The sequence below is a fragment of the Halichoerus grypus genome, chromosome 5 (assembly GCF_964656455.1).
Source record: "Halichoerus grypus chromosome 5, mHalGry1.hap1.1, whole genome shotgun sequence".
In the NCBI taxonomy this organism is placed as follows: domain Eukaryota; kingdom Metazoa; phylum Chordata; class Mammalia; order Carnivora; family Phocidae; genus Halichoerus; species Halichoerus grypus.
Window position 1 is genome coordinate 19020926 of NC_135716.1, and position 20993 is coordinate 19041918.

The following is a 20993-nucleotide window of genomic DNA, read 5'->3' on the forward strand; positions in this document are numbered from 1 at the left end:
AGCTCAACTAAGGTCTAGAAGTGAAGGAACTAGTTCCAAATCACAAACCCTATTTGGGGCAGAATACATTGAAGTTTCCTTAAAAATACTCATGTCTGACTGATGATAGTGGAGGAATGAATTTAAAAAGGAAAAATGAACCAGGAGCTTAAATTATCTGAAAATGTCTAGATTGCTAGGGTTTTGGGGGGAAAGACAACATAATTTAAAGAAAGCGCTAGAGTTTATTAAATGATGAAAAACAGAAAACCATAAACATTCCATGATCTGGAGGTATTACTAGGCATCACAAATATTGGTGTAATGTCTGAGAGCCTTCCAGGGCTGTCAATGAAGGTGAGGCTCTTGACAGAGAAGGCAGTAGGTGGGAGATATGGTATTTGGGAACTAGCCCAAGTTTCAATTACAGTTTCAGTTAGAATAGAAGGAATGGGTGAGAAATCAGTCTAGGATAAAAGAGGATCTGTGCATAGCCATGCTGATGGACTAAGAGTTCAGAGCAATGAGTTAACAGGGATATTATCTAGGGGAACACAACTATAGTAGGAGGGAATAAATTGGGTTTTGAACAAAAATGGGCTATCAGGTTGTGAGGTAGAGTATGAGAGAAAGTTTCTCATGGGGTCAAGGGGGATACAGGGGGATGACTCCATAAAGGGAGTGGAGACATCATGGAAAAATTGAGTTTCCCTCACTTTTCTGACTCCAGAGGTTCTGAACGTAATTTAATAATCAACTTCTTTAGGAGTCTAAGGAGCAGCTTAGCAAGATCCTGGAAGGGTTATTTGAACTTTCATGTCTATTTCATTTCCTGTTATTTGAAAGATGTGTATGGAAGAAACTTTGATTTCTTATTCCTCTTGACCCTCGGACCAGGACATGATTTATGCCTACCTAAGCCAACTTGCTAAAGTTCCTAGGATGTGGAGGGTTCTCTTACCTACTGGGATTTCAAAGAGCAATTTTGTTCAATGTGTCTTTAATATAAGATCTAACCTACCACTCACAGTTTTAAAAAGGATCAACTATATAATCCCTTAGGAAAAGTGCCTTAAATTTACATCATAGATATTGAAAGACTGGTATAAGGTTTGTTTCCCCTGCAGGTTGTTATGGAAGGGAAGTAAAGGGGGTGGAACTCAGGAGGAGAAGCTGGAAGATAAACATCTAAGTACGTTCAGTTCTGCCCTGGGCTAGCCCTGCTCCTAAAAACGTCCCCCGTGCAGCATTCTGACCACAGTGTGAGCAATCACAGAACTCTCACCTGACCGCCCGGCCAGGCTGATAGCCTGGGTGGTGGTCTATCTGGTTTACCAAGGACCCTCCCAGAAAAGCCAGGCACATGCAATAGAGGGTGTTGCCAACCCTCTTCAAATTGATGAAGGACCTGTTAGCCAACGGGGGCATACCAGAGAATTAAGAACCTGCTTAACCTTCTTTCTATTCAGTGCCATCCCCCAGTCTCGGTGCTTCACCTCTGAAGTGAGAATCTCTAAGCCAGCATTTTGATTTAGCTGTTTCCACTGATTTCACACTCAGCACTGCAGCTGGCTCCTTCTCCCCGTGTACTCTGTGTTCATGTCTGTCCTCTTGTCTGAATGATCTTTGCATCCTAGGGTGGGCCTCCTGCTGCTTCCTCGTACTCCACAAGCCTTTTGTCAATAGTATTGACATCACTAGGCCTCACCTCAGGAGTTTTGCATTTCAAGTACCCCTCCTGCAAACTCACCCTCTCTCTCTCTCTTTTTCATTCTTTCTCTTTCTCTCTCACTCTTGTTCTGCTCTCTAATCCCCCCTCCCCCAGATATCAAGAAACTCTTTGTCTCCTCTTCTTCACTATTCACCTTGTATCTGCTGTCCATCCTGCAGATTGGACAAATCTCCCTAAAGATGCTCTACCTACTCTTTAGGAAACAGTGCCAAAAATACAGTGATGATATTTTCCAAACCCAAATTTTGGATCATGTGTTCAACCCAATAGAAGTTTACTCAGGAGCTAATAGTAAGTAACATTTGACTCAAGACTGACACTGACAATCCAAAATGTTTGGCTGTTGAAGCTCAAAGAGGACAAGGAGGAAGGTCTGTGTTGCAATGCTCCAAGGCCCTACCTTGTGATCTGGTCCAGCCTCCCTCTCTGATCTTGCCCCTACCTCTCTCTTCCTCCCACAGGCTGCCCCAGCCACGCTGACCTCCTTCTGGTTCCATGAACCAGACAAGCTGGGTTCTGTCTCAGGTGCATTGTACCGGCACGTCCTTCTTCCTAGGACCTTTTTCCCTAGATCTTTGCAAGACTCCCCTCTTCTTACCCTCCACGGCTCACTCCCAAGTCACCCCCTCCCAAAGGCTTTCCTTAACAGCGCCACTCCTGGTCTCCCTGTAGTCGCTTGCCCTGGTTACTCCTGACTCTATCACATTGCTCTAGTTTCCCTCTAGTATTTACTTCTGCAAGAAAGTATCTTACGTGTTTGTAGTCTTTCTCTATGTCCACTCTACCACCCACTACAACGTAAGCTCCATAGGGCTCGCCTTTGCCAGTTTCTCTGCTCCAGATCATAATGCCTAGAACACTGCCTAGGATGTAGTAGCAACCAAACTCTGTGGGATGACTGAATGAACACACGCTGCTCCTTGTGCATGTACCCTTGGTGTCGTGGAGCTGAGGATTCTGTGACCTGCTCCTGCAAGGCTACGTTCACACAAACCTCTGGAGGAAAAGGCAAGTCCCGCAGGAAGGGACCCACAGAGGAGGATCCCAGTTCTGGCTGGGTGGGAAATGAAAATCAAAAGCTTAGGCCAGAAGGCGGAAACTGAACAGGAGACAGAGCTAAGCAAGAGAAACCTGGTTTAAGAAAAAGGGGGTTGGGGAGCTTCAGGTATGATTTCGGGAATACGGAGTTGGACTGGTAGTCACGAGAACCCAGTTGCAGCTTTGCCACAACTCTGTGGCCTTGGGTCCATCGTTGCTCCACTCTGAGCTTTAAATGGCACACTCTAAGATGAGGAAGGGGCGCCTGGGTGGCTCAGTCGGTTAAGTGTCGGCCTTCGGCTCAGGTCACGATCCTAGGACCCTGGGATCGAGCCCCGAGTTGAGCCCTGCGTAGGGCTCCCTGCTCCACAGGGAGTCTGCTTCTCCCTCTGCCCCTCCCCCACTTGTTCTCGCAATCTCTCAAATAAATAAATAAAATCTTTAAAACAATAAAATGAGGAAGCTGGAAGTCTTTTCAGTATTTTCCAGTGATCATTCTTTTAAAAAAAAAAAGGAGATATAGGAGGGGATGATCTGTCTAACTGCAAGTACTAAGGAGCTGCAGGGCACTAGTCTCAAGTCCTGCGAAGAACTAAGAAATGAGGTAAAGAAGGTTTACCCTTGAGAATCCGCGTTGCCAATCGGAGGCCAGAGATGCAGAGCTATCTGAGGAATGAGATAAGACTTTTAGGCCTGTAAGACTATACCAGTCACCACTTTCAGTATATTAACATGTCTACCCCCCCCCCAAAAAAAACCTGTCAATGAGGGGAGGGCAGAGTGTTCTCTAACCCTGGATAGAAGGAGAGGCCAGAGAAAGGGGCGGGCCCTACCCCTCTACACTCAGGGCGGCGAGGTGCTCCCTTCCAGTGGAAAGGGTGGCCTCACAGCAGGATGCACCCTGTAGCTAATAGGCTCCAAGTCTTTAGGAGAGTGTAGGATAGTGGTTCAGAGTCCAGACTCTTCATATCTGGCTTCAGATCCTGATTGCCATCGACTAGCTACAGAACCCAGGCCAGTTATTAAACCTGTATCTCTACTTATTCACCTATGAAATGGGAATGATGATAGCGGTAAGGATCCCCAAGAATCCCTGGGAGGATTAAATTAATATGTGTAAAGCACGCAGAATAGAGGCTGTTCATATACTTCCACAACAAAGCCACCTCCAGCTAACAAGCACGCCTCAGGCCTAATGATATTCAGTATTTGTCTCCCCTCCTTCTGACGCCACTTTCAACAAGCTACCTACTTCTTTCCACGTAGGTTTGCTTACACAGGAAAAAAATGTGTTGATCACAGAAATTCTGAGAAATTACCATTCCAGAGCCTGCGCGATATCTTATGGCAAATCAATAAGTTACTTGGAGTTGTGTCTGGACCTCCCACGTTGCTTGACCACTGAGGTAGGACGCAGACATGATGGAAATGGAGGATATCAGTTTTGATTTCCAAATCATCACGCTGGGGTTCTGGTGCCTAGCTCCTCCTTAGTGTTTTGGGTTATTGCATAGACACTCAGGCTCTGATTTCCCTAAAGAGTGAGAGGAGTGAATCCTCAGCCTCTAAAACAGAGGGCATTTCCAACTGGATTTCCCAATCCACAGGGGTACAGCCCTATGGGCTCCCTATCTGACCCTGTGGTTGCTGTCCCTGCAGCCGTGGGTACTTTACAGGAAAGAACACAGACCTTCCAGAAAACTGGTGGATTAAAAATGTAGGAAAGGAGGGAGCTGCAAACAGAAGCTTTAATCCAAGGGTCTCCACTCACCTGCCTCCGGTGACTTCTCAAAAGAAGTCCAAATGTTTTCATGTCATCCGGGGACCCTGCCTGGAACTCCAGCTACCCTTTAGGGGTTCATCTGAGTTTTAAAGCATTGTCAATTAAAAGTGTGGGTCATTCTGGAAGGGTTAGAGAATGTTCGGTAATGGCAATGGTGATACACATCAGTGGGAATGTGTTTGATAAGATTTCTTTCCTCTGGACACCTTGCTGGGTTGGGTTTACCTTAAGGAATGAGCAGATTTGTGAGTTTTGTTTTGCTTTGATTTTGGACAGAGGGGAGAGAGGTGTAAAGGGGCGGGGGGTTACATGAGAGACTTAAAACTCTTAGGGAGGCCCATGACACCTGATTAGGGTCGGGGGGTGAACCTGAGAGGTTCAAGGACCAGGAGGACTCTGGGAGGTTCAGCTGTGACATGGGTTATGTTGGCATTTCCGGATTGGCCTAGTAAGGTAACCAATAATTATCATATTGTTCCCTTGGAAAAATGCAGCCTGAGCTCCAAATAAGTAACTAGTAAAGGAACTTTTCAGATACATTCAATCCATTGACACTGACTTCTCAAATGGTGGACTTCCTATACTGGATCTTGGGAAGAAAGAAAGTCCCAGGAAACATTTGGTATGGCACTGGGGGAAAAAAGGTCAGAAGCATAGAGTATATTCGGTGTGAAAGCTGGAAAGACATCAGTTCCTGGGGTCTGGGGCAGACAGTGACCTGCTGAAAACCCCCACCAGCACAGACAGCTCTCCAGAGATCCGGCAGAAAAGTGTCCTGCATTTAAAGAGAGGAAGTTTCGGGCACTCCGGTTATGCTGCCGTTTCTTGCTGGGGTCCCGGGACAGCCTTCCCTCTTGACTCTCAGGGAACCCGGGGCCTCCGTCTGAGTCTACCTGAGAATCCTCGCGCGAAGGAGAGACAGGTAAGAACTCAGCAGGAGAAGCCAAGCTTCGGTTTGAGGAAGCCAGCGTGAGGAGACCTGGACACAGATACAGTTGGGGGTTAGGACTGAGGGACAATCCGGGGGGGGAGTGTGAAAGGGAAGCGGTCAGGAGCGTCGGGTTTGGGGACGTAGGCAGGACGAGCGGTCCCAGCAAAGGAGCGGTGTGGGCACCCGCGGGGAGGGGAGGGTCGAGAGGAGAGGGCCGGGCTGGGAGGAGAGCTGGCGCGAGGAAGCTGGCCCTGCGGCGCCGTGGGCTCCCGGGAGCGAGGCGGCGGGGGTCTGAGCCGGCGCGCGGCCAGAGAGCGAGAGCGCCGGGGCTGCGGCGGCTGGAACAGGTGAGCGGCCGCCGGGCGGCGGGTCCCGCCCCTCCCCGCGGGCGTGCCTCCTCCTCCCGACCCTCCCGGCGCCGAGCTGCTCCGCGGCTCCCCTCGGTTTGGGCTTTTGCAACTGGCAGCTGGCTTGTTTCCCCTCCCCTGTGTCTGTCTCTCCTTCTTTTAGGTCGCTCCACCCCGCCCAGGATCAGGCGAGGGGGAACGGGCTGGGCTGCGGCTGCCAACTCGCGCCGAGCGCGTGTGCGAACTCCCCGAGCGGCGTCCGGCGCCCGGCCTCCTCCCTGCGGGGCGCGCGCTCCTCGCTCCCCGGGCCCGCGGCCTCCCCCGCAGCCCTTCCCCACTTTTCCCCCCTTTGGCAATCACATGGCATTTTAAGAATGCCGGAAAGATGGCGGTAGCGGCGGCGGCAGCGGCGGCGGCGGGGCCGAGCGGCGGGGGAGGCGGCCGGGCGCCGCGGAGCGGGCTGCTGGAAGTTTTGGTGCGGGATCGCTGGCACAAAGTTCTGGTGAACTTGAGCGAGGACGCCCTGGTTCTGAGCTGCGAGGAGGGCGCCGCGGCGTACAACGGCATCGGGACCGCCACCAATGGCTCGTTCTGCAGGGGCGCCGGCGGCGCGCAGCCCCCGGACTCGCCCGCCGGGGTCCGCACCGCCTTCACCGACCTGCCGGAGCAGGTGCCCGAGTCCATCTCCAACCAGAAGCGCGGCGTGAAGGTGCTGAAGCAGGAACTGGGCGGGCTGGGCATCAGCATCAAGGGGGGCAAGGAGAACAAGATGCCCATCCTCATCAGCAAGATCTTCAAGGGGCTGGCGGCGGATCAGACCCAAGCCCTGTACGTGGGCGACGCCATCCTGTCGGTGAACGGGGCCGACCTGCGGGACGCCACCCACGACGAGGCGGTGCAGGCGCTGAAGCGCGCCGGCAAGGAGGTGCTGCTGGAAGGTAAGGGGTTAACGCCGCGCGGGCCGCGCACACACCTCCTCACCCTCCCACCACACCCGCACACTCCCCCACGTGCGGGCACAGCCCAGGGGCCCGGCGTGGGGGGTGGTGGCGGGGAGTCTGGACAACTTTAACCCACCTGGGGGCAAGTTGTCGCTACCCTAGAGTCGCTGCAGGCTTGGACCCAGCAGGGGTGTGTGCAGAGGCTCGGCGAGCAGGGTTTCTTGAGCTACGTGGCAGGCGCAGGGTCGGATGCTTAGGGCACGGTGTCTCATTTTTACCCGCGGATAATCCGAGGGTAGCGTAGGGGCCGGGAAGTGGGACTGGAAATGAAGGGCAGCCGTCCACGCTAAGGTGAGAGCTCACTGAATAAACGCAACTCTCGTAGTTTTCTGCTTTCGCACCATGTTCTCCAAGAAGCCTGGGCAATCCATTTACAAGGGTTCAGTCTTAAAGAAGACAGAGAGGAGTGGCAGTGTTTGAACGCTAAAACCCAGTCATCCTTCTGGGCTTCCCTCCTCTCAGATTGGAAGCCGGGATTATGCTGGGGAGTTGTGCCAAGAGCTGGGAAGTATGTTGCAGCTTTATGCACAAGTTCCCTTCTGGTGCCAGGTGTTTGGCCGGTCAGTCTGGATTCCAGGCTGCTCTGGGTGGAGGGTTGCTGAGGCAGTTTTTCTGCCTGCCTTTTCCCGGGATTTTTCCCGAGTGGGGTGGAAACAGTTTTGCATTTGTTAAGTTTCCCCTGAGTGTGAGGCTTCTTAGAAAGGACTTTCTTGAGATCCTGTGTGCCCAATCCCCTAATTTTTCAAGTGAATAGAATAGGTAGCTGCGTTATTGTACCCTTTTCCGATTATGTACAGAAAGGCAGTAGGGTATTAAGTGGATAATCACTCTCCTTTCCCACTGTGTCTGTATTTCTTACTTGGTAACTGCCTCCCTGCCCCATACCTTTGTACATACCTCAGCACAAATATCATGTAATTATTTTTGTCTATTTACTCAGCTTCCCCCTCACTGTAGAGGGGTCTTTTATTTATTTAGTTATGGGTCATTTCCCTTGAGTTTAGGTGCTCAGTGATATGCATCCTGAGTGAATAAATCAATGAACCCATAGCCACAGAAACAGAGTGTTTCAACCCAGATCTTGTAAACTGGTGGTTGATTTAAATCCTAAATTAAGGACTTAAGTCAATTTCCTGCTCACCAGATGTGGTGCTGGTGTGTGAAACTGAGAAAGTTCAGAGTTGGGAAACCAGCTTTGTTACATGTGACAGCTGATGCAACTGCTCTGGTACATGATCGTCCACCTCCTGCCTAGAATACGGAGGGCTCCCCACACCACACACCTTTATTTATCTAGAGGATTTGTGATGTCTTCATATTTAATTGCTACCCTGGATCCAGAAAGTGGAAGGCTATTTGCTTTGGCTTGATGATTAACATAAGTAAACAGAAAAAAGTTTTCTTGACTCAAGTGTGTGTTGGTTTGGTGACAAGGGGCAGATGGGATCTGGGGCAAGTGTAGTTTGGACTATAAACGACTGGGCACCTGCTCAGCCTGCAGTGTTTACTGTAAACTATCAGGGGGGACAAAAGGCAGGTCATTTCTATTTCAAGGCCCTGCCCTTCATTATGTCTTTTCTTCTCCTTGGTTTCAATGTAATGAATAATGACTTAGCAAAGAGATATCTCTCACCCAAAAAGAGGAAGGAAAGGTGACTCCCTGCAGTTGAAAATAAACTTAAAGAAAAAGAAAGAGGACAGTTATGTGGCTTTTATGGATGCAGCAACTGAAGAGTGAGTTTTGTAAAAAACCTCTAACATGACATTCTTGCAACACATCATCCTGTGTTGCAGGCAGGACCTCTGGGGGAAGGCCTGTGGGCCTCCTAGACATGAACCACCTGGCCTTGGGGCAGCAGTTTTATTCCCAGCCTGAGTTTTCAAGAGATCCACTGCAATCAAGAGAAGCAAGTAGAGGCCCCCCTCAAAACAATGTCTCTCATACTGAGTTGAAGTGTTGGTTCTGAGTGCAGTAGGAGAGATCATATACCATCAAAGCAAATATCACACATCCCCTCTTTTGTAGCTTGGACTGTTACATGGATTCCCAACTGAAGGGGCATATCAGAACCACCGGAAGGGCCTTTTAAAATCTCATACCTACTTGCCCATATTGTGAAATGCAATCTTGATTGCTGAATTTCTACTCAGGAATGGCTTTGTAGATGTAATCAGCTGGGACGAGAGGCTTAGGGAGATGTTTTAAAGATATGTTTATATGGAAAATACACAGTTTTTTACTTAGATTGCTTTTTTTGTTTTGGGGGTGGTTTGTTTTTTGAGCCAGCCGAGTCCCTCAACTACAGCCAATACACACCCCATTGCATGACATGCGCCCCCTAGTGGAGAATCAATGCCACTACTAGTGGAACACCCTGAAGTGAAAAGCTGAAAGGCAAGTTTCAAAGCCCGCGTTCTAGTTATCGAGTCAGTCACAGACTTAATTAATCTTAACCTCTTTGAGCCTCAGTGTCTTCTGAAAAATGGGAATAAGGAAATCGGCTGGACATTCTTACTCTACAGGGCTGCTGTATGGAAGAGAATCTGAGAGTAAAAGAAAAAAAAATGTATCAAGTGGCTGCTATGATTCGTTATAATTGCATGAAATGAAGCTGAAATTGCCCCTCCCGAGGGGTGGTCCATTCCTCATACTGTACTCAAGTTTATAGTTCTTATTTTTAGTCTACTTATTATTATTATTATTATTATTATTATTATTATTACATAACTGTAATGTTAGGAGACCATTCCTCTGTGGGAAGGGAATCGTGACGACAGCTAACCTTTCTTGACACTTGTATGTGCCAGGCTTTACTTGCATTCGTTCCTTACACTTTTAGTAACTCTGTGAGGCTAGTAGTGTTGGTTATTTGCTTAAAGTAACCGGGAAGAGGCTTCCAGGTCTGTCTGACTTCAAAGCTCAGCCTTGTAACTTCTGGGTGAAATTGATACTCCGAGCTTCTCCTTCATCTGTGTACTTAAGCCAGTTGAAGCTTCTTCAGTTCTTGGGCTCAAGATGTTCTTCCCCACTTCTCAAAAATGCTGAAGTGCTGGGGACAGCCTTGAGCAGGAAAAGCAATTGTGTAGGCTACTCAAAAGGGAGGGACAGGAAAGAGGATTGAGTCTAAAAACCTTCATCCACCCGGTGTCTGGCTGTATCAAAGGGAGCTCCCGCCACAGTGACCCAACTTCACAATGAGGCAAGGTCTCTGTCATTGAACACCTGGCCAGCAAGGAGATTACACTGTAATTCAAGCTGAAAATAAAGCGTGAATACACTGTGCCAGTGAAGTCAGTGTTTAACCGGATAGTCATCCAAGTTAAGATCAGACATCTTCACGTTACGAACTCATTTTCTGTTTGGGGGAGTAGGAGCAGGGACCCTGCATTCAGCCATGGAGATATTGAACCATAGAACTGCAGGGGACACCGCATACACAGAGTACAGAGTGAGTGGCCCCCTGTGGAGTGGAGCTGGGCACAGCTGCATAAATATCCCTGGTAGTTCTGGGTCAGGGGAAGGATGAGGTTTTTTTGCCCTTAGATGGATAGCAAAATAGTAATTTGGAATCTGTCAACCTTTTTATAACTGAAACTACAATAAAGTTAGTTTCTCCATAACTTTGTCCAGGTTGGAGAGTGCAGAATGTTCTGGAAGACTCATTTTGGGGTATGGAAGGTGGGGGTGGGTGATGAACAGAATCTTATCTGGGTCCAAAAGGTATCCTAGGGAGCTGGACCAGAAGAAGTGGAAATTCAAAGGAGAAGGTCAGAGACTGTTGTTGACGTGAACCCTGTCCATCAAAGCTCCTCCCCCAGCACTGCTCCCAGGAATGCTTGGCTGCTGAGATCATCTAAAATGTCACTTGCACAGTCACTTCCTTTAGTGGTAGAAGTAGGGATGGCAGGATAGGGAGATGGGGTATGAGGCAGAGGCAATGGATTTGTTGGTATGAAATCTCAGAAGTGGACAAGAATTTGTATTTTAGAGAATCTTACTTTATTTAGGATGTACAGAATCTTTTTTTAAAAGATTTTTTTTTATTTTTTGAGAGAGAGAGCACGAGTTGCGGGGGGAGAGGGAGAAGCAGGCTCATCGCTGAACAGGGAGCCCGAACGTGGGGCTTTATCCCAGGATTCGGATCATGACCTGAGCAGGTTTCAAACGCTTAACGAACTGAGCCACCCAGGCACCCCTAGGATGTACAGATTCTTAAAGAATATCCAAGAACTCTGGAATTTAGAGTCTTGAAACTTGGGCGCTTATATTTTAACTAGCAGTTACTCTTTTCACAAGATGCTTTATCTTGTTGGGCCTTGATTTTCTTCATTGGGAAGCTAAGGAGCTAGGTTAAGCCATCTCTAAACCTTATTTCACTTCACATCCTATAAATTCAGACCCAACACACTTTTTTTTTTAAAGATTTTATTTATTTATTTGACAGTGAGAAAGAGGAGAGAGAGAGAGAGAGAACACAAGCAGGGGGAGTGGCAGGCAGAGGGAGAGGGAGAAGCAGGCTCCCCGCTCAGACGTGGGGCTCCATCCCAGGACCCTGGGATCATGACCTGACCCAAAGGCAGACGCTTAACCGACTGAGGCACCCAGGTGCCCCCCAACACACTTCTAATAACAAATCTTTCTAACCCCCCTTTTATTTTTATGAAACAAATTTCATAAATAATATAACCTAACTAGTTTAAATTTAAGAATCAACATAATGTCCTATTATTATATTATTACGAATATTAATAAAATGAAAAAATGAATAAATTATTTTTAAAAAGTTTCAATTGATAAGCACATAGTACAACTACCCCAGAGATCATAATGAAGGAGGTAGATGCTAGTACATGTACATAAAATCACCAGCAATGAATAGCTACAACTGAAGATGGGTGGGGGTGTGTGGTGTCTTTTGGGATCTGGAAAAATCTTGCACTGTGAAGGGCTACCTCAGATGTTGCAAGATGTCTAGCATCTCTGGCTCCTATCACTAAATGCTAGCAGTATGCCCCTGCCACTCCCCTTGACCTCTAAATGCCTCCATAAATATCCGAACTGCTACTGAGAAGGACTGTATTGACCCTCCACCCTCTTGATGAACCAGTATTCTATAAGAACGCTGATTCTGGGGGCGCCTGGTGGGGCGCAGTCGGTTAAGCGTCCAACTCTTGGTTTCAGCTCAGGTTGTGATCTCAGGGCCATGATGTTGAGCCCTGTGTCAGTCTCTGCTCTCAGCAGAGTCTGCTTCAGATTCTCTGTCCCTCTCCCTCTGCCCCTCCCGCTCGTGCGCTCTCTTTCTCTCTCTCAAATAAATAAACAGATCTTTGATAAAAAGAATGCTGATTCTGCTTTACCACTTTACACAGTAGTCCCCCTTATCCGGGGTTTTGCTTTCCACGGTTTCAGTTTCCCAAGGTTCCCCGCAGCCTGGAATCAGATGATCCTCCTCTGACAAACCATCAGAAGGTCCCGGTAGCCTAACGCCCTGTCACAGCACCTGCATCGTCCCCCTCGCTTCATCTCATCACACAGGCGTGTTAGCATCTGCCATCATTATGGGAAGGGCGAGTACAGGACAGTAAGATGTTTGGAGAGAGGGAAAGGCCACATTCACAGAACTTTTATGACAGTATATTGTTGTAATTGTTCTATTTTATTATTATTGTTGGCGATAACTTATTTATTTATTTATTTTTTAAAGATTTTATTTATTTATTTGAGAGAGAGAATAAGATAGAGAGAGCATGAGAGGGGGGAGGGTCAGAGGGAGAAGCAGGCTCCCTGCCGAGCAGGGAGCCCGATGCGGGACTCGATCCCGGGACTCCAGGATCATGACCTGAGCCGAAGGCAGTCGCTTAACCAACTGAGCCACCCAGGTGCCCCGATAACTAATTTATTATTAGTGCCTAATTTATAAATTAAACCTTATCATAGGTATGTGTGTATAGGAAAAAAACCATAGTATATATAGGATTCAGGTCTGTCTGTGGTTTCGAGCAGGCAGCCGCTGGGGGTCTTGGAAGGTGTCCCCTGCGGGACCCTGCGGTGCCTAACCTTTTGCAGACTCTTTACATACGTGATAAAAACTAACATTTATATAATACTTGCATCACGCCTGATGCTGTTGTAAGCACTTTACATGGACTAAATCACTGGATTCTCACAATAACCCAAAACTATTTACAGATGAGAAGACTGAGGCACAGATCCTTGAAGTCACTTGCCAAAGAAACACAGTGAATAAGTTCCGATGCTGAGATCCAAACGCAGACCTTATCGCTTTGGATCCTCGTGAACAGCCTTATGCGAGGAGCGGATTAGGGACGCGTATCCCCCGTTTGTTGATTAAGAGAGTGAAGTCTAAGAGGCCCCATGATTTGTCCTATTCAGGTCTTCTGCTTTCTTGTCTAGTATATTCGTTTTCTACTGCTGCTCTAATAAATTACCCAAAACCTTAGTAAATTAAAACACAAATTTATTATCTTACAGTTTTTTGAAGTCAGAAGTCTGATGCAGAGCTCACTGAACTAACATCAAGGTGTCCACAGTGCTGCATTCCTTTCTGGAGGCCCTAAAAGAGAATCTGTCCCCTTGCTTTTTCCAGAAGCTTCTAGAGACCACTCAAATGCTTTGGCTCATGGCTCCCTTACATTTTTAAGCCTGTGGTGGCAACTTGAATCTTTCTCACATCAAAACACTCCAGCTGGGGTGCCTGGGTGGCTCAGTCGGTTAAGCATCTGCCTTCAGCTCAGGACATGATCTCCGGGTCCTGGGATCGAGCCCCACACATATCGGGGCTTCCTGCCCAACAGGGAGTCTGCTTCTCTCTCTCTCTCTGCCCCTCCCCACTGCTCGTTCTTTCTCTCTCTCTCAAATATATAAATAAAATCTTAAAAAAAAAACAAAACACTCCAACCTTCATTCTGCCTCCTTCTATTTTTAAGGACTTGTGATTACCTCAGTCATATCTAGATAATCCAAGATAATTTCCCTTTTTTTTTTTTAATATTTTATTTATTTGACAGAGACACAGTGAGAGAGGGAACACAGCAGGGGGAGTGGGAGAGGGAGAAGCACGCTTCCCGCTGAGCAGGGAGCCCGATGTGGGGCTCGATCCCAGGACCCTGGGATCATGACCTGAGCGGAAGGCAGACGCTTAACGACTGAGCCACCCAGGTACCCCGATAATTTCCCTTTTTAAAATATTTTTTAAATTATAACTTCCCTGATAAGCAACGTTAATTCACTTTGCAACCCTCATTCCTCTTGGCCATGCAAGGTAACGTATGGTTAGGATCTGGAGACTAGGAGGTGTGCATCTTGGGGGTGGCAGTAGGGGCATTTTCCTGCATATTATGTCTGGTTTGCTGAAATGGTGATGGTACAGAGTTCCCGGGTAGCTCTTCAAGAATATCCCCAACCACAGTAAACAGTCCTGTCCCGTCATGTGGCAGAGGAGTTCCTCATTCATTCATTTGACTGTCTAACAGGTAACTTACTGAGCGTCCTCTATGTGTCATGTACCACCAGGGCATCGGCCTTGAGAAACAGTGTTACAGTGACAGATGCAGATAAGCACCAAGCCGGCAGTCACAGGATGGAGTAGAAAGTGCTACATCAAGGGCGTTATGGGATGCTGTGGGAGCCTCAGGGAAGGGCATCCAGCCCATTCTTGGACAGGGCTGTGCAAGGCCAAGGTCTCAAGGCAGCCCAACGAAGAGCGTGGCTATTAGCTGTAGCTAAGTGTGGTGATGTGGGAGGAATGTGGCCTTCAGGCCTTGCTAAGGGGCAAGAATGAAAAAAAAGACCAGAGGCTTGAGCAGGAACCAAGGCTTCTAGGCCTTGTTATAGACTTAGCTGTCCTTCTCAGGGTGAAGTGTGATAAGCAGGGAAATGTCACGCTGAGTTTCACATTTCTTTTTTTTTTTTTTTTTTTTTTTTTTAAAGATTTTATTTATTTATTTGAGAGAGAGAATGAAAGAGAGAGAGCACAAGAGCGGGGAGGGTCAGAGGGAGAAGCAGACTCCCCGCTGAGCAGGGAGCCCGATGCGGGACTCGATCCCAGGACTCCAGGATCATGACCTGAGCCGAAGGCAGTCGCTTAACCAACTGAGCCACCCAGGCGCCCTGAGTTTCACATTTCAAGAGCATGAGATGGGCCCGGCCCTCGTGAGTGACCGGCTTCATGTGCCCAGCCAGCAACACCGGTGTTCAGACACTCGACCCCAAGTTGTGCTTCGGAGCACCTTGCACAGCGAGGCTTAGGTTTGTCAACGTGGCTTCACTCACATTATGATTTTGTCACCAGGCCACCCCTCCGTGCATGATTGGACTGGTGTAATGACCCCCCCGCTTTGTAGAGGAGGACATGGAAGTACCAGAGATGAGGTGACTGGTCTGAGGTTACCTCGTACATGAGGGAGCTGGACATCAGATTATCTGACACCCGTCAAACTCTAGCTAGTGCATACTGCACGAGACATTGTGGCAGGACACGGCACAGTGGGCAAAAGGAGGTCTAAGAGGTATAAGGCAGGGAGTTGCACTTATTAAGGAGGTGGGGGCATTTGAGGCTGATTGTAAAGTTCTTGAGATTAGTCGTACAAATGGCATGATTTTCACCCCAGCCTATGTAGCATAGTACCCGGCACCTATTAGGCTGATTTTAAAATGTCTTAGGAAGGAAAAATAGTAGGACAGAAGGGAAGAAGAAGGGAAGGAGAGAGTGAGTGGGGGAGTAACGGAGGGAGAAGGCAAGGAAAGGCAGCAAGGAAGGCAGGAAGGGAAGAGGGAAAGCAGTCTGGGGACTTGGTGACCTTTCTTGATGACTTCCATCCTCTAGCACTAATGCTGTTGGACTCTGGTAATGATGAAAACTCTATCTGGGGCTGTAGTGAAGAAGAATACAGAAGTCACTTTCTAGAGCCGGGAAGCACTTACTTAACATAGACGAGTCTTGAAAGACAAAAGAGGAGCCAGACATGATTTTAAAAGTTATTGGAAAATGTGATTATCCTTTTAATGTTATATTTATAACCACCCTTCCTTTGCCCCCCTGTGGCTCAGAGACCTACAAGTCTGAATACAACACTTTCTACCTGGGGAGATGAAAACTGTCTGCTTAGATATTTTAATTGTTTCTTTTTTAAAGCTTATGTATCAGCCTGAAAATTCAGACCATATTCCTTACGTGAAGCTGATGAGAATGAAGCGGATCAGGCCTGTCCTTCAGTTTCCTATTTCTGCCGTGGAGGGAAATGCTTTTCACGTTCCGGGGTGCGCTGTAGCACTCACCCCATGGAGTGTGTATTAAAAATAACTCACTGCACAGAGCTCCACATTTGTGAAAGGCATCTAGCCGAAGCCGCCGCTGGTCTGGTGGGTGAAGGGAAATTATTCTCTGGCAGCTAGTGGCCTACTAAGAATTCTATTTCAACTGATGCATTTCAAAGCAGTTAATGTTAAAGAAAAGCCAGAATTTTCCCTGCATTTATACCAAGTGTTTTATATACTGAACCTCATTACCCACTTCACTGGCTTTGATCTATAATAATAGCTTGCCTTTAGCTCCGGCCTGCAGATTGCGACTTCAGAGAAAATATGTAACACACACCACGAAGTAAATGTCCTAACAGACCCATGCAGATGAGCCCCGCTCCCAAAGTGGGATAGACAAGATGGAAAAGTTCACGCTCAATAGTGATTATTATGGGAATTAAGATGATGACCCATCCTGTGGCTCAGTGCTTTTTAAAACTACTTCCCCTTTCTGTGATTTGAAGCATCGTTCATAGCTTGTTGATAAATGTGGGAAGCTCCATCTCAAATGTGATGACTGGTTGCTGAGTGTTACTGCAGTTGATACATACCCTGTTCCTGGGCTTGCTCTTCAAACCCGCCTTGTTTCTTTCCCTTGCAATTTCTTTCTCACGGCAGTATAATGCTGTGGTTTAGAGGGTGGGCCTTGGATTTGCTCAATCTGGGCTTACAGTCCTGTTCTGCCTCTTTCTAGCTGTGTGAGCTTGAGCAAGCGACCTACCTACAAGCCTCAATTTCTTAATGAAGTAGGTTCATTGTGAGGAGGAGAGTAATTACGGATGGAAAGTGGTTAGTTAGCTCATTGCCTGGGACATATAGTAAGCACTAAATATTTACTAACTATAAAATATGTCATGTCACATGCTTAGCTAAGTACTGTTTGCAGATAGAGGGTTCAAGCACAGAAGTGAAATGATGGGGCTAAGCATATGTGATAGAAAGGCTTTTTGGGGAACACAAAGGACAGTTTGGGATTTGCCATGTTTGGGAACCGAAGGATGCAACTGATGGCCTGGGAGAGTTGGTTTGCCTTGTAGAGGTGAATTAGGATCCCACAAGGGTATATTTCATTGATGATTTTTAGCAGCATCTGATGTTTTCCATCACCCAAGTCACAATGTAGGCTGCTGTGGTTTTTGGTGGGCAAATGCGAACTTTGTCTCAAAATGCTGATCTGCAGGAACATGCAGAAAAGTGTTTTGTAAAGGGCAAGTGGGCAAGTACAGATTTAATCTACACAGCAAAATTCATAATTCTTTGAAAAATTGTCTAGGACTTAGAGGAACGTGGAGGTCTTATTAGCCAAAAGAAGCCCAGATGTTTCTTTTGTTAAAAATGTGAAATATTTGTACAACTGTTACTAAGCTAGCATTATACTTTAGTTTTTTATTCTTTTATTTAATACTGTCTTTCATGGAATCCGAGGGACAACCCAGTGGAAGATAGATCATTGTTTATGTGCCCTTGAAAAAGAAAAGCTAATGTTTAAGATGGGGGGTGTCTAATAGGGTATCTGCTTAGAGTTGTGATGTCAGGGGCTATCCCTTCAGTACAGGGATAAGTGAAAAATAAATCCAGGGGCGCCTGGGTGGCTCAGTCGTTAAGCGTCTGCCTTCGGCTCAGGTCATGATTCCAGGTCCTGGGATCGAGCCCCGCATCGGGCTCCCTGCTCGGCGGGAAGCCTGCTTCTCCCTCTCCCATTCCCCCTGCTTGTATTCCCTCTCTTGCTGTGTCTCTCTCTGTCAAATAAATAAATAAAATCTTTAAAAAAAAAAAAAAAAGAAAAAGAAATCCATCACACAGAAAGGGACAACAAGGGAATTCACACATCTCAGATTTGGTTTTGGTAGAAGGAAGAAAAAATATATCTACTAAGATTTTGAATTGCAAGTTGGTTCTAATAAATACTGAGGTCTGAATGTAAAGTGTCAGCGTAAGTTAAAAAAAAAAAAAAGTAGGCAGATGATGTAAAGTGGTTTCAGGTTGGGAGGGCCCCTGATGAATGATAGGAGTGGTTGTAAATTCTGTCTGCAAGAACTCAGCTTCCATCTGGGCCTCCAGCGATGTTGAGGCACATTCCTCAAATCAGAAATGATAAAACGTGAAAAAAAAATGGACAGTTTAGATTGATGACATATGGTGTATAGTAGTTACACAACTAGTTATTAAAATAATTTTTCTTGTAATATTCGTAAGGTGGCACCTTGTCAGTAGATTGAAGGAAGAATCTGCAGGGGGATGAGATGAAATTCCTCTTCTGAAATTGAACATTCCAGAGGGAGACAGGTGTGGAGTAGTAAATCACATTTATATAAATTACAACTATATTCTATAATAATAATAATTTATAAGTTATGTAAATGCTGTAGCAGAACTTAGTGAGTATCTGAAGCTGCTAAGGATACCTGGTATGCAAAGGAATGCCTTACAAAACAGGTGACTTGTACAGTAGGGTTACATAAGCAAAGTGAAGTTTAAAATATAGGTAATTACTTGGCTATTTGGGACCCTGCATTTCAAATACTTTCATCTGAAAGCTTTTCGTCTGAAATAAAAATCAAGGTTAATGATTTTTCTTTTTTGCTTGCAGTATCCATGTACTATCCTCTGTTCTCTACTTCATGTTTAGAATTTGTCTATGTGCTTATAGCATTCCTATGCCCACCCTTGCCCAGTACCTTCTCTATTGTCCCCCAGAATGTTAGAATATATGTTTTGTTTTTTTTATTATGTTCAGTTAGCCAGTCAGAATGGCAAAAATTAACAAGGCAGGAAACGACAAATGTTGGTGAGGATGTGGAGAAAGGGGAACCCTCTTACACTGTTGGTGGGAATGCAAGCTGGTACAGCCACTCTGGAAAACAGTATGGAGGTTCCTCAAGACGTTAAAAATAGAGCTACCCTACAACCCAGCAATTGCACTACTGGGTATTTACCCCAAAGATACAGATGTAGTGAAAAGAAGGGGCACATGCACCCCAATGTTCATAGCAGCAATGTCCACAATAGCCAAACTGTGGAAGGAGCCCAGATGCCCTTCAACAGATGAATGGATAAAGAAGATGTGGTCCATATATACAATGGAATATTACTCAGCCATCAGAAAGGATGAATACCCACCATTTGCATCGACATGGATGGAACTGAAGGGGATTATGCTAAGTGAAATAAGTCAAGCAGAGAAAGTCAATTATCATATGGTTTCACTCATATGTAGAACATAAAGAATAGCACGGAGGACCACAGGGGAAGGGAGGGAAAACTGAATGGGAAGAAATCAGAGAGGGAGACAAACCATGAGAGACTCTGGACTCCAGGAAACAAACTGAGGGTTACAGAAGGGGGGGGGGTGGGAGGAGGGGGTAGCCGGGTGATGGGTATTAAGGAGGGCACGTGTTGTGACGAGCACTGAGTGTTATACGCAACTGATGAATCGTTGAACACTACACTAATGATGTACTGTATGTTGGCTAACTGAACATAATAATCCAGTCAAAAAATGGGCAGAAGACATGAACAGACACTTCTCAAAAGAAGACATGTAAATGGCTAACAGACACATGAAAAAATGTTCAACATCACTAGCCATCAGGGAAATACAAATCAAAACCACAATGAGATACCACCTTACACCAGTTAGAATGGCAAAAATTAAGGTAGAATATATGTTTTAATTAATAACTTAATTTAGTGATTTTTATTAAAATACATATTCTAATAGCAGTATAGGCATATAATATTTGGAATATTAGAATATATTTCTAATTCTAATATACATATATAAATATATATTCCAATATTCCAAATATAATATGCCTATGCACTGCTACTTCATTTATCAGTGTCAGCCATTATTGACTAAATCAGTCTATTTTTATAAAATTGTGATCATTTCAACATTGTTCCATTTTCCAACCATGGGATAGTCTATGATCAGGTTTCTTGCAGTTACTAACAGCTTCTCTTTTTTTTCCATTTGCTTCATTTTCTTATACCTATCTAAATTTTTTTTTCCCCAAAAGCAGCACTAGAGTTATCAAATTTCTAGGAATACTTCTTTTTCAAATGCTCTTACATGTCAAGTCACACACCCATTCTGTTGATATTCCTGCCCTGCCACGGTGGACTGGTTCTCTCTTGGTCTGGTGCATGGCGATCTTCTTCAGGCTGTCCTGGGCTTTCTCCTCCGTCTGTTTTCTTGGATCCTCTGTCACCTTCACTTGTGGTTTACTTCCTAGTTTTGCTGGAGCACATTCATCAGTAGCTTCCTGAGAAAGAATGTGTGGGAGTTAAATAGGTGAAAATATCTTTAATCTGCTCTCTCACTGGACTGATACTTTGGGTGTGATAAGTCTGAATGAGCATTTTCCCTCAGCAGTTTTCAGAGTTTTTGTGAGAAGTCTTTCTGTGATGAAATGTCTCATTCTCTTTCTTTTACGTGTGGCCTACTTTTTATTTCTGGAAATTTGTAATTCTTCTTTTTGTCACTGATATTCTGAGTTGTATCTAGTGATTGGCCTTGGTGTGGGATTTTTGTTCATTGGTTTTCTAAGCCCTTGATGGGCACAGATAGGCTAAAGCTACGGTTCCCAAACTGTGTGCCAAGGTGCCGTAGGGTGCCCCAGTGAACTCAAAAGGAGGCCATGGAATATTTTGAAATTTTGAGGAAAACAGCAACATCTGTTGGACACTAGGCAAACCATTAACTGGAGACTCAATATTAGATTGCTACATTCCTTCCATGATGTCAAAATCTTTACAAAACTGTTTTTTTGCAGTTGCTGTGATTTCAAAACAAACAAAAACAAGTACCACACAATACAAAAAGTAGTGTGGAATAGGAAATGAGGCGTGGCAGTA

General features: G+C 46.0%; 1 protein-coding gene and 1 long non-coding RNA gene across 2 annotated transcripts in view; one reads left to right on the forward strand and one right to left on the reverse strand.

Moving 5' to 3' along the window:
• Positions 1–204: 204 nt before the first annotated feature.
• On the reverse strand, positions 205–7741 carry LOC118520564 (uncharacterized). Its single transcript, XR_004909718.2, has 2 exons — positions 6888–7741; positions 205–5511 (listed from the first exon to the last, which is right to left on the reverse strand). It is a non-coding gene; the product is annotated as an uncharacterized LOC118520564 (long non-coding RNA).
• Positions 5899–20993, forward strand: part of SNTB1 (syntrophin beta 1) — a 223107-nt gene continuing 208012 nt past the window's right edge. The window contains exon 1 of the mRNA XM_036068665.2: positions 5899–6748. Within this exon, the coding sequence (XP_035924558.1) occupies positions 6196–6748 (553 nt within the window). The 5' untranslated portion in view covers positions 5899–6195. The remainder of the gene's footprint in view (positions 6749–20993) is intronic.